Source organism: Camelus dromedarius, chromosome 36, assembly GCF_036321535.1.
Source record: "Camelus dromedarius isolate mCamDro1 chromosome 36, mCamDro1.pat, whole genome shotgun sequence".
In the NCBI taxonomy this organism is placed as follows: Eukaryota; Metazoa; Chordata; class Mammalia; order Artiodactyla; family Camelidae; genus Camelus; species Camelus dromedarius.
The window spans coordinates 4702141-4716587 of record NC_087471.1 but is presented as its reverse complement, the minus strand read 5'-3'; the positions used below and the strand labels follow the sequence as shown (position 1 = coordinate 4716587).

Below are 14447 nucleotides of genomic sequence, written 5' to 3'. Positions count from 1 at the left end.
GAGCTGAGGGTGGGGATACCAGGTCAGCCTGGAGGAGGGGGCCTCTGAAGGTATGCCAGAGGCTGACCCCCTGGGGGATCGCTGGGCACCCATCAGCTGAAGAGGCAGGGAGGGCCTGCCAGTCCACCCTGGGCAGAGGTGGGCTGTGGAACTGCAGACCACTTAGCCTTGCACAGAGCACAGGCATGCCCAGGGCCATCTGCACAGGTGGCGAGAGCCCTCCTCACGCGGGGCCTTGCAGACCTGAAGGCGTTTGGATCTTAGGGTCCTGCAGGTGGCGGGGCTGGTGTGCGGGTCACTGAAGGGGTGTCACAGGTGGTCATATCCGGTGTCGGAAGGCTCACTCTTGGGTTCTGGTGTGGAGGGGGTGGGGGTAGGGGTGTGGTCCTCGCAGGTGACAACACCGAGTCTGCTGAAGGATGCAGTAGGTGCTCACAGGAGAAGACAGTGCCCGCTGAATCAGAGCAGTGGAGGCAGGGTGGAGTGGAGGGGCGGAGAGACCTCTCTCTAGGCGGTGGGTTCGGGAAGTGTCCTGGGCGACTCAGGTTTCAGACATGGGAGACCTGGGTGGAGAGAGATGGCACCTTCAGTGCTGGAAACACAGGGGGCCAGTGTTGGGATGGGAGGGCGTGGTGTCTCGTTCAGGTGGTGATGGGATGAACTCGAGGTGCATCTATAGGATGGATACTTGGGGACACAGTTTTGTCCAAGATGCCCCATTAGTTAGTTGGTCCTGAGTGAATTCGTGTAACTGATCGTGTGGGGGTGGGTGAGGCCACCTGGGGAGGGGGGCTGCGTCTGGGGCCACCAGAATGTCAGCAGCAGCAGGGAGGGAGGCCCAGAAGCATCTGAGCTGGTGGGGGAGCCAGGAGAACCTGTGCCTAGAGGGCTGGGGGTGGGGAGGCTCCTGAAGGGGTCATGGTCTGCAGCGCTGAATGCAGCCTGCCGAGAAGACGGGGCTCGGGCTCAGCGCTCTGGGCGCTGTCCGCTCCTCCCCTCCCAGCTCCCCAGGCTCCCGCTGCTCCTCCTCCTCTATTTTTCTTCTTCCCTCCTCATCCAGTGCGTTTCCTTCTATTCCAGTTTCTCTTTTCCACCTTCCCTCGTGCTATTTTCTTCTCTAGATGTGAGACTTTGTTCGGTATCTGAAAGGGAGCTTCAGCAAAGTTAGCTTGGGCGAGTTCCAACCTGCCCCCAGCCCTGGGTTGTTACCGGGAGGGTCACAGTTGGGATGGCGAGGGGCAGAGTGATGGAGGTGGCCCCTGATTTCTCTGTGTCTGCCTGCTCTCTCCCCCCAACAGGGAACGCCATCCAGGCCTTTGGCAATGGCACAGATGTGAACCTGTCCCCTAAAAACCCCTCATTCCAGGCCACGCAGGCCCCTCGGGTAGAGAAAACGCCTTCTTTGCCAGATGACCTCAGTGATAGCACCAGCCTGGGGACCAGCATCATCACCACCTGCACCTCTGTTCAGGTGAGGGACCACGCCGCTGGGGAAACGGAGCCGGGGTGGGCTGAGGGCTTAGAGGAGCACCAGGTGCCAGAGGCAGGGTGGGAAATTAGACTGGGAACTGGGGACAGGGCACACAAGTTCCTCTGTTTGGGTCAGGGCCTGAGAGGCAGAAAGAGCTGGCGGGGGCTAGTTATCCGTGCATTCGTTCACTTTGCATCACCTTGCAAGCATCAGACACCTGTTCTGTCACAGGGCTGTGCTAGACACCACGGGGGTGCCGGAGGAAGGTCACGGGTACCATTTATTAACCATCTGCTAATTACCAGGTACTGTGCTAGTAGACTCTGCCTATTGTATGGAATTCTCACACAATGAGCTGGGATTCTAGTTTTACACACAGGAAACTATAACCCAGGGATGTTAGGCGGCACACCCAAGGTCACACAGCTGGCTGGTGGTGGAATTAGATTTCAAACCTGCATCTGACTCCCAAACCTGTGATGATCATTTGTTTGTCTGCATCCATCCCTCCCTCCACCCACCCACCCATCCATCCACCCACCCACCCATCCAACGTGTGTTAGGTAGTCACTGTGTGCAAGCTCTTATGCGAGATGCTGGGGAGACATTGGGGAATGAGGCTGACATGGTCCTGTCCTGTTTTGTGGTCCTTACAGTCTTGTCGAGGGTCAAACAGTTCAACGAGTACCAGACTTGGGCTCCAATCAGTACCACGATAGGGGATGACATGGGTGGTACAGGGGACACACATCCGGGGCTCCCCACTCAGCCTTCTCTCTGCTGAGCTGCGCTCTTGCCGTCACGCCATTTGCTACAGTAGATTCTTGGCTTAGGAGGTTGGTTCTAGTCAGACCCTCCAACCTGCCACACACACACACACACACACACAGACATCTAGAACAAAATGTTTAAAAGAGAACCTAATGCAGAATATAAGGGAGAACAGAAGAGGGCGGGAACAGCGAGGTGTGGGTGGTGGGTCATAGGGGATGTTTTGGCAGGAGTTGGGGCTGGAATTGCTAGCGAGGTTGCTGGGGTCTGGAGCCCAGCCCGTGGTGGGGGGCGCAGGGTAGGCAGCTGTGGGGGTGGGGAACACAGGCCTAGCCCTGTGCAGCAATGGTGACATCAGTCTGAATGAGCTGGGCTCATGGGGTCACCAGTGGGCACGCACTACAAATGTAGTTTCAGTCTTGCAGGATGTGTAAGTCCCGGAGAGCTGGTCACAGCGATGTGACTGTCGTTAACAATATTGTGCTGTGTGCTTGAAATTTGCTGACCTTAGATGCTCTCACCACAAAAAAGAAAAAAAAAAAAAAAGGAAAATGGCAGAGGTGCGAAGTGATGGATGTGGTGATTGCCTCGTGACGAATATTTCACAATGTATATGTATATCAGGTCATCAGGTTGTGCCCCTGAAATGGATACAATTCTCAGTGGTCATTCGTAACTTCCATAAAGCCAGAAATAAAGGCAGAAGGCATTCGGAGTGCCCGGATGAGACCTGAGCAGGGGTGAGGCCTGGTGGAACCCGTCACACCACAGCAGCCGGTGCTGGTGCCCGTCCTGCTTGGGAAGCCCGCCCCCTCCCTCCCCAGTGGGCACCCTGTGCTGTTAACAGCTGACCTCCAAGTGCCCTCCAGTCAGTCCCAGCGTGGGCCCCTCCACGCCCCGCTTCCCTCCATTAGGCTGCCCCTCCTGACTTGGGCTGAGGGGCTGTGTCACCCTTGGGCGGCCCCTAATTACACTGGGCATGCTTGAGCGGCTGCCGGCAGGGCTGAGGGTGGCTCCGCAGACGGTACCGGCTCAATTTCATGCTAGAGTGGCGGGCAGCCCGGCCGGCCAGGGCTGGGCCACCTGTCAGGAGACTGGGCTCTGGCTTGGTCCACATGTCCCTCTGGGGACTGCCAGCCCCCCTCCCCAGCCCCTCGGGGCTGGCTCACCTGGGGAGATGCCCACTCAGCAGGGGGCTGGGGACCTTTCCTGAGGCTGTCACTGAGTCACAGTGGGCGTGGAAAAGTTCAAAGCGGTGGCCTCGTGCCCACTGCAGGCCCCTCGGTGCCTGATGACTCTGATCCCCCCCCCCCCCCCGTTTCCCTCTAGCAGTTTGCTAAACTGTTGCCTGGTTTCTTTCAGCCCCAGCCTGGTTTTCTGCAGACTCACCACCGTCTGGGAGCTTGTCTTCCACTTGGCTTGATTCCAGTGGAGTTCACGCACGACCTGTGTGTGAGATGAGTGTGTGTGGGTCCCTGCATACGTGTTAGGTGTTTTGAATCCCGGGGGGGCTGCCTGGCAGGGGTATCGCCTAGGCCTGGCCCCAGTGACGGTCCATTCGGGTCTACGGACTGAGTCACTGTAGGCAGGACAGCCAGGACGGCCTTCGCAGGAGGAAAGGAAGAGAAGGAGCCCTCAGAGGGGCCCACCCACCACCAGCCCCTGCCCCGGCTCCTCTCACAGGCACTGGCAGGAAAGGGCCTCGGATTATGTTTTAATTACAGTCTTTTTAATGAGCACCTACTACTCCTTGCCAGGTGCTGGGACTGCAGAGGGAATTAGCCCGGGTGCCCACCCCCCAGCTCGGCTGGAGGCTGGCCTGGGGGGTGGATCTGTCTTCCCCGCCGCACTGCCGGACCCCCTCCCCAGCTCTGCTAGCTTGGAAGGGCTCTGTGGTGGCTGTTGTGGGGCCCTTGGGAGTGACAGCCACCCATGCTACAGAAGGGAGTCCCTGAGTGAGGGCGGAGACTGGAAGCTGAGCTGGGTGGGAGGGAGGGTGGGGGAGGCTGTGCACCCCAGAAAGCCCTGGAGAGAGAGGCAAGGCCACTTACCTCTGTCCCCATCCACAGGCGGGCTCTTGGGATGCCTTAGGGACCCTATTCACTGCCCCAGGGATGGCAGCCAGCTGGGGACCCCAATGTTACGATGCATGGGCCCTGTGAGATTTCCTCCCTGAAACCCAGAGGATGCAAGCCCCATGAGGACAGTGACTTGTCCACAGCCCCCGCCCCTGGCTCCTGGACAGTCTTCTTCTGGCTTCACTGAGCTGCCTCCTCCTCCACATCTGCTCCCCAAAAGACGTTCCCACAGTGGGGTGGGGGCTGGCCTGGGGGAACTCTGTCCCATCGAGGGGCTGCTGGGCAGGAATGGGAGTGTCTTAGACACCAGAGAGAAGCCAGGAGCTTGGGGGCCCACAGGCTTCCCCTCCTGCCCGTGGTCCCCTCTCCAGTTGGCTCTCTGGGACTTGGAGAAGGTGTGGCAGGACCTGCCCGACGGTCTCTCCCTCTGTTCCTGCTATACACGGGTGCATGCGCGCGTGCACACACACACACCCCCTGTGTGAATTCCCTCCCTCCTGATGGTCCCCAGAGCAGGAAATCTGTAGGAGGTGGTCCATCCTGTACCCTCGTCCACGGCCCTTTGTTCTGAAGCCCAGCGGGGCATCCCCGGTGGAGTCCTGAGGGCCAGGCTGAGCACGGTGCCGCCCTTGCACTTGTCGGTCCCTCTGAGCGAAGGGCCGCTCCCAGCCCTCCTTTCCCGCCTCTGCTCTTTAGTCCTACGCAGTGTTATGTCCTGGGTGGCCTCCCTGACTCTGCTCAAGGAGGACTTGCTTAGGGCTCCCTGTTGCCTCGCTCCGGCCCCCATCACGATGTGTTCTGCCCTCACCACCAGGAGAGCATCCCTGGGGAGGGGCTGCATCTCACCCCCTTGGGAGCCCTTATGACTGAGTGCACAGTGCCCAGCGTGGGGTAGGTGCTCCACGCAGGTTGAGAGAAAGAGCCCAGAGTCCCTGATTCGTTGGATTTTTTGGAACTTCCTGCTCTCTGTTCTAGCGAATGGTCTGTTCTGTTGCCCGCAGGCAACCCTGTTCAGCCTTCCTCCCTCTCATAGACGCCTTCTGTGGCCGAGAGGGTAGGATGGGAGCCGGCTTTCTGTGGAGGATGCGGGAAGACTGGGTAGGTGACTCTTGTCGCCTGGTGGGCCCTGGGCCGGGGCGGGGCGGGGGGGCGGGGCAGACGGGCAGTGGGTTTGCGCTTTCCCTGGCCCTGTTTGTTTCCAGCGTCCTTGGCACTCCCCGCAGGCTGCTCTGGGCCGGTTTTCAGGGCCGGGTCAGATCACCTGGAGGCTCAGCTCTCCTTGTCTGCACCAGCCAGTTTCTGCTCTCACCCTTGGTACCGCCCATCCCATCTGGGGGATTAGAATGGGTTTATAGGGGCTGCCATGAGCCGCCCTCACCACCCGCCTGCAGCAGGCTGAGCAGCCGACAGCCACCTCCGTCTCCTCCTCCTCCCTGTTCCCTGGATGGGTCTCTTATCTGGCACGCGGGCCAGTGGCCATCACCGCATGGGACCCAGAGGGCCGTCAGTGTGCCTGTGCGCCTATGAGGCACCCATTTCTGACTTACAAATTTGGTTTGTTTCAAAGCTTTGAGAGGCTGGAGCACTCCTTCTTTTCTTCCCTCCCTCTGGTTCCCCTTTGTAGCCCTTCACTTACTCATCCATCATACATTCTTACTGCACATCAGTCTGTGCCAGGCACCGAGGCTGACGAGCATCCTGGGCCAGTAGCTTGGACGGACAGGGTGCACAGTCAGATAATTACGGGGCAGGAAGTGACAGGCACACCGGGAAGACTGATAAGGTGTTAGGGGATCCAGAGGAGGGAGGCTGCTTTGGGCTGGGAGTGGAAGCACAGGGCTCATGGTCCAGGTGAACCCTGCCGCTTGGAGGAAGTGGGAGAATTGAGCAGGTAAAGACACAGAGATGCGGAATTGGGTGGGGTGGGCGAGGAGAGCGCAGAGGCAGGGAGTCAGGGCGGTGCAGAGCCAGCTGAGGACGAATCTGGCCTGCTGCCTGCTTGGGGAAATTAAGTTTTGCTGGAACACAGCCACACCCTGTGTTGTCCGTGTGCTGCGGGCAGAGTGGCGTCAGGACAGATGCTACGGCCGGCAAAGCCTAAAACAGTCATTCACTGGCTTTTTGTAGAAAACGTTTGCCTCCCTCTGACCTAGAGGACACAGGCCACGGGTTTGGGAGGACACAGAGTTCAGATATGGAAGGAGAGGGTGAGGAATGAAACCTGATTTGCAGGTTGAAGTGGGGAGTGTGGAGAGGCTATTGAAGGCCTTTGAACAGGGAGTGTCTTGATGAGAACCGTGATTTGGGAAGATAATCTGACAGCAGGTGGGGATTGGTTGTCAAGAGAGAGAGGCTGGGGGACCCGTTAGGAGATCTTTGCGATAGTTGATAGTCATCAGAGGTAAGAAAGGCGGGGTTGTACCAGGTGGACGGCAGGGAGTGGAGGAGGATGAAGAGATGTGAGTTACCGGAGGTGGGTGTGTGCAGAAGGGAGGCGGCCAAGGGCTCTGAGATTTTGGGATGGGGCCAGGAACAGAAGCAGGGGACACAGGAGAGGGTGGGCCAGCTCCCGCCAGAGGTTTTCCCTTTGAGACAACACTGGACCTGGTCCCTGGCACCTGGACCAGACCGGCAAGACTCTGGGACTCCGAGACCCACGCAGCTTTGGGAATGTGAACAGAGGTGGCGAGGCAGAGGAGGAAGACGATAATTTCCTTCCAACTTCCTGGGCAAAGGGCTCCTCTGGGAGGAATTTCTGAAAGGATGAATCTTGTCTTTGCTTCCATTCTCCCTCCCTGTGCCCACCACCAAGACAGTCAGGTGAGATGGACACCGGGAGTGGCCTTAGCAGGGTGTGGCCTCAGGGGACAGCCTGCAGCCTGGGGGGCTTGGGGGGGACGCAGCCTCTTTCCCACCTCCCGCTTACTGAACTGGTGGGAGGTGACTGCGGCTGTTTATTTATTTCTCTCATCGGGGTGTGAGCAGGGCTGTGACTGGCTCATCTTTGGAACCCCTGCAGGGAGTGGTGGGGAGAGTTACTGATGAGGGAGGCGGTGGGTGAGTTTGAGCTTAAAGCTTCGCCGGTCGGTAGTGGAACCTTTCTGTCTGCGTCTCCGGAACCCACCACTTTCAGAAGAGTTGGCTGATGGGCGAACACCAGCACTGACCTGTGTGTCCAGGGTGGGTGAGGGGGTCTGGGGTTTGCCTTTGGGGAGGTTCCTGCAGTCTTTACTTCCTCACTGTTTGCTCTGCTTTCTGGACGTCAGGTGGAGGGGGGTCCACCGGGGCCGAGACTTCTCCCTGGCTTTGCTGCTGGGCCCCCAGGCCCCCAGGCCCCCAGCTGACCCGGATAGCCCCTTGCGGCCCCAGTCCTGGGAGTTTGGATGCAAACTCCGCTTGGCTCAGCATCAGGCTGTAGATTAAGGAGCGTTTATACTTGTCCAGAGCTTTGCTGCGCCATATGCACCATTCACATATGGTCACGGAGGGTCAGTGAGGTACGCTTGACTATCACTATTTTATAGACAGGGAAACCGAGGTGCCAGTAGATAAACAGACTGAACCAAGGGTCAGAGGCTGAACCGAGACCGGCGTCCCAGATTCTGGCCTCTTGGGCGCTTCCCTTGGATCAAGGGGCTGTTCCACAGGGAGGGACGCAGGATTAGAACCCTGCAGTCTGAAAAGGAAAGGCTGGGATGGGTCTACGAGGACACAGTCTTCAAGCTAGATGTTGAGCACTTGAAGGAGGTACTTGAGGGCAGCAAGGGGACACCTGGTGTGTCACCTGGTCATGCAGCACGCGTCCTGGAGCCTGCCGGGCTGAAATGCCATTGGTTCAAAAGGGCTTGGGCAAGCGCTGTGGATGATGGATCCAAGGTGGGTCACTTATTGGGCACAGGAGGGGTCCTGTCCTGATTCTTACGGAGGCCAGTCCTAATCCCCCACCAAGTCCCTGCGACCCTGTCAGAAGCCACACACTGAGTCGGATTCCCTTGGGGTTGCCCCAGGGAGGTACTGTCTCTTTCTCATGGAAATTCGAGCTGCTAGGAAGAAGACAGGGATCCTGGAGGGGCGGGGACAGAGCTGCTTACCTGCACCGGTTAGAGCTGGAAAGGATACCAAGAAGAAGAGGTGCTGGGCTGCGTGGCACAGACCTTGACAGGCATAAGATGCCACAGGTGGGGACCCGGCAGGAGCTGGGAGTTTGTCAGGGAGGTGATGGAGTGAGGATTAGGGGGCAGTCAGGTGGAAGGCAGTGGTGACAGCACAGCCTTGGTGATGGGGTGGACAGGCTGCATCATGCGGTGACCTCCCGCAGCCCTCTTTGGAGCTGCAATTGACCCTGGGTGGTAGAATGCAGTCCTTGGGTCTGGAAGGGCCTTAGAGACACATCCTTCTTTAGGGACACAAGCTGGTTGGTGGCTTGGCCAGGCTGGATCTTGGTGCCTGGAATCACTGGTACTATGGTCTTAAGTAGGACGCTCCTGGGTGGGGTCCCGGTTCCATCTCAGCTGTGCTCATTGTCACGGTGGTCACGTCTCCACCATCGGTAGTGACTCTGCTCTCGGCTGGGGCCTTTGTGTGACAGCTGGGGTCTTGTTTAGCTGACCAGATGCCCTGAGTGCAGATTGCCTATGACGTTGAAGGGGTTATTACCATTTCTGGCCAAGAGCAGGGATTTAGGCCTAATTTCTTGGGCTTCCCAGTTGCTTCTGTTGGCAGAGCCATTTGAGGCCAGGCTAGAAACAGCACATCCCTCAGCTGGTTCCCATGAATCATGATGATGATGGTGACAACAAAGGACTGCTCTTCATGGTCCTGATCGAAGGGGTGATGCCAGGGGTAGAAAACCCGGGGGTCATCACCAAGCCAGCTTTCCTTTTTCACTCCTCACCTGGACCACAGAGCTCCCAGGTGCCACACATCTGTTCAGGCCGAAATGGCCAACACCTGGCACCATTGCCAGATGTCCGCCTGACGTGCGCCAGTGGCAGACATCACTAATCGATCGCAGCTCTCTTCCCCATGAACACAGTGAGGACTCATGGTCTTTGTATTACTCGGATGCCAGTTCTGATCTGTGGCATTCATTCATTCACTCACTCATTCATTCATTCATGGACATGTTAATAAGTGTCAGTTAACAAACGTTAGCTGAGCGTAACATTTATTGAGCTGCAGTGATGCAGGGAGAGAAGACATGGTCCCTGCTTCACCAGGAGCAGCTCTGGGTATGGTGGACAGACACGGGAGCGGCTTGTTACTATATTATGCTGTAAATTGGAGAGCAGAGTTAGACGTCTCTTCTCCAAGAGCCCAGAGGAGACAGGACCTGATCACTGCAAGTATCAGGGAAGGGCAAGGGTCTCTGTGTTGCCAGTGCTCTGTGTGAGTACCCTGTGCTCAGTGATGCCTGCGGTGGATGGCGGGGCCGCGGGATGTTTGTTCTCATCTGAGTCATGGGACAAAGCCCAGCCAGAGACCCAGCCCCGGTGACCCATCCTTACTAGTGTCTTCTCCCCAACAGGAGCAGGGGCTGAAGGCCAACAACTCCAAAGAGTTAAGCATGTGCTTCACGGAGGTGAGTGAGGGGCAGAGTTGGGGTGGGTGCATGGGGCTGGGCCAGAGCGGGTTGTTTGCCAGGCGAGCCTTGGACTTAGGGCCCCCAGATTCCATTGCATGGGCTGGGCTTGCTGAGCTGGTGGCTCGCCTGGACCTGGATGGGGGCTCACTCTGCTGGGTGGAGGGATGTGGGTGCCACGGCTGTGGTCAGGGCCCTTACCTGTCTCCTGGGGTGAGACGCAAGAGGCTGCTCTGAGCAGAGGCCCTTGCACAAGTCTTCCTGACTCTTTAAGACAAGTGTGCCCAGCAACCTGCCCTGTGCACAGGAGTATGTCTGTGACTATATGGTATATGTATAACTTAGGTGGGAAGAAAAGACAGTATAAAAGTCTACAGAAGGGGAGAGAGCTCAGATAGGATGTTCAGGGAAAGCTTCATGGAGGAGAAGGGATTCAAACAAATTTAGGAACAAACAAATTTAGTTTCTCACGCCTCTCCTCTCTGGAAGCAGGTCCCTGTGGGCCCTGGGGGCTTCACCCCTCTCCTCGCTGGTCTGCACCTGCAGACCCTCTTCCTCACTTGGCAGCGTCAGCCGGGCAGGGAGAGCAGCCCGTTCTCCTGGGGACTGCTGCCCTGCCTCCCGGAGCAGCCAAGCTGCAGCCCGGCTCCGCGGAAGCCCGGCGGTGGCTCCGAGCTAGCGCGAAGGGGGGTCCCCCAGTGCCCGGGAGGGGTCACTTCCAGGGTCCTCTCCTTTGCCTGATGCTGGCCCTGCTCTCTCTGCTTCTGTCCCCTCTCTGCCTGGCCGCAGCTCACGACCAATATCATCCCAGGGAGTAAGAAGAAGGTGATCAGACCTAACTCAGGCCCCCACAGAGCCAGACCGTCGGCTGCCTTGACCGCCGTCTCCTTCCTGATGCTGAAACTGGCCTTGTAGGCTTCGGGAGCCGCATCCGGAGGTTTCTGAAAGCGGCTCAGACGAGAACACCCGCCTGACAAAATGGAAACACACACAGACACACACAGACACACAGACACACGCGCACACACACACCTTGCAAAAAAAAAGTTTTTTCCCACCTTATCTCTGAACTTGTCTCCTTCCAGGTTTCTTCTCTGGAAAAGTTTTTCTAAACCAAACAGGCAAGCAGGCGGGCAGCCTGAGAGCTGGCCCAGAGGCCCCCTGGCAAGGGACACCCAGCACTGAGCAGGGCACAGGGTGTAGGAGTGCCCGTCACTTCTCCTGGTGTGTTTCTCTCTGGACCCGGGCAGGGCAACAGCCCTGCTGCCCAGGGGACTTGGGGCTGTGCCTGACACGGGCGGGGGTTGGGAGCAGGATGGCAGCCACTGTTCTCAGTCTGCTGACTCTGGGGACCTGCTGGGGGCTGGCAGGGGGTGTCGGGTGGCAGAGCAATGAGGCCGGGCTCCTGGAGGTCCACCTGGGCACCTCCAGCTCCTCCACCTGGAGTCAAGGTTGGAGTTTATTTGGCCCCCTTCTCTGCAGGCTGGGCAGGTCTGCGTCTGACCTGTGCAGGGGTGGGGCTCTGAGTCCCTGGCCCCCTAGTGTAGCATGAGGGACCGGGCAGCTCCAGGGGGCTTGGGAGCTCAGCCCACCTGGGAGATCCCGTTGCAGGTAGGGGGTAAAACTTGGGTACCAGCTCAGGCTGCTGCTTCCTCCTTGATGGCAGGAGTTTTGAAATCAAAGAGAAATGATTCTTTTTCCACTTTCTTGGTTTCTCATGGGTCCCAATGGTGGGTCTCCCTTCGAGGGGAGGGGCCGTCGCCGAGAGGGGCCAAAGAGACCACGGTGGGCCGTCTACCTGTCCCCAACCCCGGGCTCTGCACCCCGCTCCTCCTCTCTGCTCCCCGCCCCTCCCCCGCCTTCCCTGTCCTCATGTCCGAGACGTCCGCCAACTGTATGTACATAACACGCTCCTCTCAACATATATGTATATACACATCCGTATACATATATCGTGTGGTTCTCCCTCCTTTCCTTTTTTTAAGAAGCAAAACTATCGAAATAATACCCTAACAGGCGAGCGAAGATGTATTATTGTAAAGTTTATTTTTTTTAATGATGTTGTCTATAATGGGGAAGAAGGAGACTGGCTCCCTGTGTCCCCGCCGCAGTCGGGCTGACCAGGCTGCGGAAGGGGGCTCCTGATCCGTACCACGCTTAGCCGAGGCGCCAATAAACGTACTAGGACGCGGCCTGCCTTCTGCCTCACTCCCGGCGTGCCTTCTCCCCTGTTTTGTTCATGGCCCGGTGCCAACTTCTTGGCTGCTTCCCTGGGGCTCCTGGTGGGCCTTGGGGAGAGTGTGTGTATCCGTGTGTGCGCTCGTGTGTCTGTCCCGTGTGTGTCCTTGGAGTGGGTGATGGAGCCCTATTAGGAGATGGTTTTACACTTGGTGGGTCTGAGGTCCAGGCTGTGCTGAGCCTGGGAGGCCACTCACCTGTCATCTCCTGCCTCCCTTCCCAATCTGTGCCAATGCCTGCTGGCCCCCAACTGGAAGAGAATCAAGTAGCCATGGGGCTGAAGGAGGGGACAACTTGATGTCACATCTTCAGTATGTTTTTGTTTCAAGGCTGCCTGGGCGGCTGTGTTGGGTGGACTGTCAATCTTATGTAGAGCAGGTGGTGTCTTCCCACTGGGACTCCTGGTGTTTTTTTAAGGTTCTTGGTTGTGAAGGCAGGGACCTTGCCTCTTGGGTCCCGGCAGAGAGGGAAGACCATTGTGGCCCATCCCTTCTCTTTCTCCATTTGCCACCCAGGCTCTACCTGGACACTGCGCCTGCCACATTCACCTGGCGAGATTCTCCCCAGAGAAGACCAGGGGGATGCCTGCTGCCTTGTGTGTGTGTGTGTGTGTGTGTGTGTGTGTGTGTGTGCATGCTCATGGGTGTGGGCTTGCGGGTGTTCACGTGCACCTAAGAGTATGCACACAGCCGGGGGTGGGGGGAGACTGCCAGGAGGCGGTTGTTCCCACTGGCAGCATGACCTTCAGGGCTACACATGATCCCATCCTGTCACCACTGAGATGCTGCTTTCCAGTCTCCCAATCCTGGGTCCCCTCAAGTGGCTCTTGTTTCTGGCTGCACATGTGCTGGGAACATCAATCCACGGTGGCGATCGGCGCGGTGTGCTAGGTTCCAGCCTCTGCGTGGTGGGACCATAAGCCAGCCTGCACTCTACCCCAGCCATCTGTGGGTAGAGTAAGACAGAACGGCGTGGGGTTCACTTGGGAATTCATGTTCTTTGCAAACAGCAAAGACTGGTTAACATAGAAGGCTTTGTGGGGATATGGCTCAAAGAATCAGTAAGAGGTGGGAGGACCCAGGGAGTCTGGGGCAGGAACAAAAGGACGTTTGAGAGGACAGGAGGCAGAATCTCTAGGGTCAGGATGCTGCTGCCTCTCTGATGAACAACAACCAACTGTCATGCAACTGGCCGAACCGGGGCCCCGTGCCCACCTCCTGCCCACCTCCTGCCCTGCTCGGGTGGGAGAGGAGGCTACGTCGTGTCTGGTGTTGCTGATGGGATATAAGCCTTGGCTTGCGTAATGCGGGAGAGGAAATTTCCCCGAAGGAAATGGGGGCGCCGTTCTGAAGAAGGAGTAGAGCCCGGGCAGCTTTACTCTGCCTTAAAACATCTCCCCACATGGGTATCACATAGCTGCAGTTTTACCATTAAATATTCATTCCTCTGGTTGAGATGATTCCTATTCTCTCTGATCTTCTCAAAATGTACAAATAAAACTGGGAAGAATAAAGTTTTCCTATCTTAATGCTAACTAGTTTAATGGTTTGAATGAATCTTAGTAACATTAAGACATTTGGGCCTAGACATTGAGATTAGGCTTGGGGGACCGATAAGGGGAGAGAAAAACGAAAGAAAGCAGGAGTTTGGTAAGGGCCACCAGAGGTAGACCTGAAATTAATTCAGAGTTTTTGGGAAGAGTCTTCCATACGAAGTACATGTGCCTTTACCCCAGAGGCAGCAATGTCTAGAAAATGAGGGTTTTTTTTTGCCACTAGCTTTGTAGGGATTCATGATCTGGGGAATCACCTATCTGCAAAGCTGTCTTATCCTGTTTTCTAGGCTCTAGTACCTTGTCAAGACTGAAACCATCTAGGGGTGCTTCTCCCCTCCCCGGAGAAGCTTCTAGCCCGGGACAATTTTGGTTCTGCCAAGAACCCAGGCTTCCTGCCTGGCGCTTGCCCCTGCTGCCCTCCTCTCAGTGCAGTTAGGACCCCTTGGACGGGACCTGCAGCAGCGGCGGGGGATGCCAGCTCAGGAGCTCAGAGGACTTGGCATCCAGCGAGCTGTGCCCTGGTCCAGGGCGGCCCCCGTAGTGTGGGCCACGTGTCTGGGTCCCTGCCTTGTTCTGAGATGAGACACACAGCTGTTATCTCGGTTCCCTGCCCCCCTGGCCCCACCTCTATAACCTGCTTGGCAACACAGGTTTCCCAGGACTGCCCAGCCCTGCTCTTGTAGGTCATGCCAAGGACTTGATGCCAGGGCTAGAAAGAGGAGACATTCAGGGGTGAGGCAGACCTGCATTTGA

General features: G+C 57.4%; 1 protein-coding gene across 2 annotated transcripts in view; it reads left to right on the top strand.

Annotated features, from left to right (window-relative positions):
- Positions 1-11921, top strand: part of GFRA2 (GDNF family receptor alpha 2) — an 83701-nt gene extending 71780 nt beyond the window's left edge. For both annotated transcript variants that reach the window (XM_064482456.1, XM_010996333.3), the window contains exons 7-9: positions 1299-1471; positions 9848-9901; positions 10691-11921. In XM_064482456.1, coding sequence (XP_064338526.1) covers positions 1299-1471; positions 9848-9901; positions 10691-10816 — 353 coding nt within the window. In that variant the 3' untranslated portion in view covers positions 10817-11921. The remainder of the gene's footprint in view (positions 1-1298; positions 1472-9847; positions 9902-10690) is intronic.
- Positions 11922-14447: the final 2526 nt, after the last annotated feature.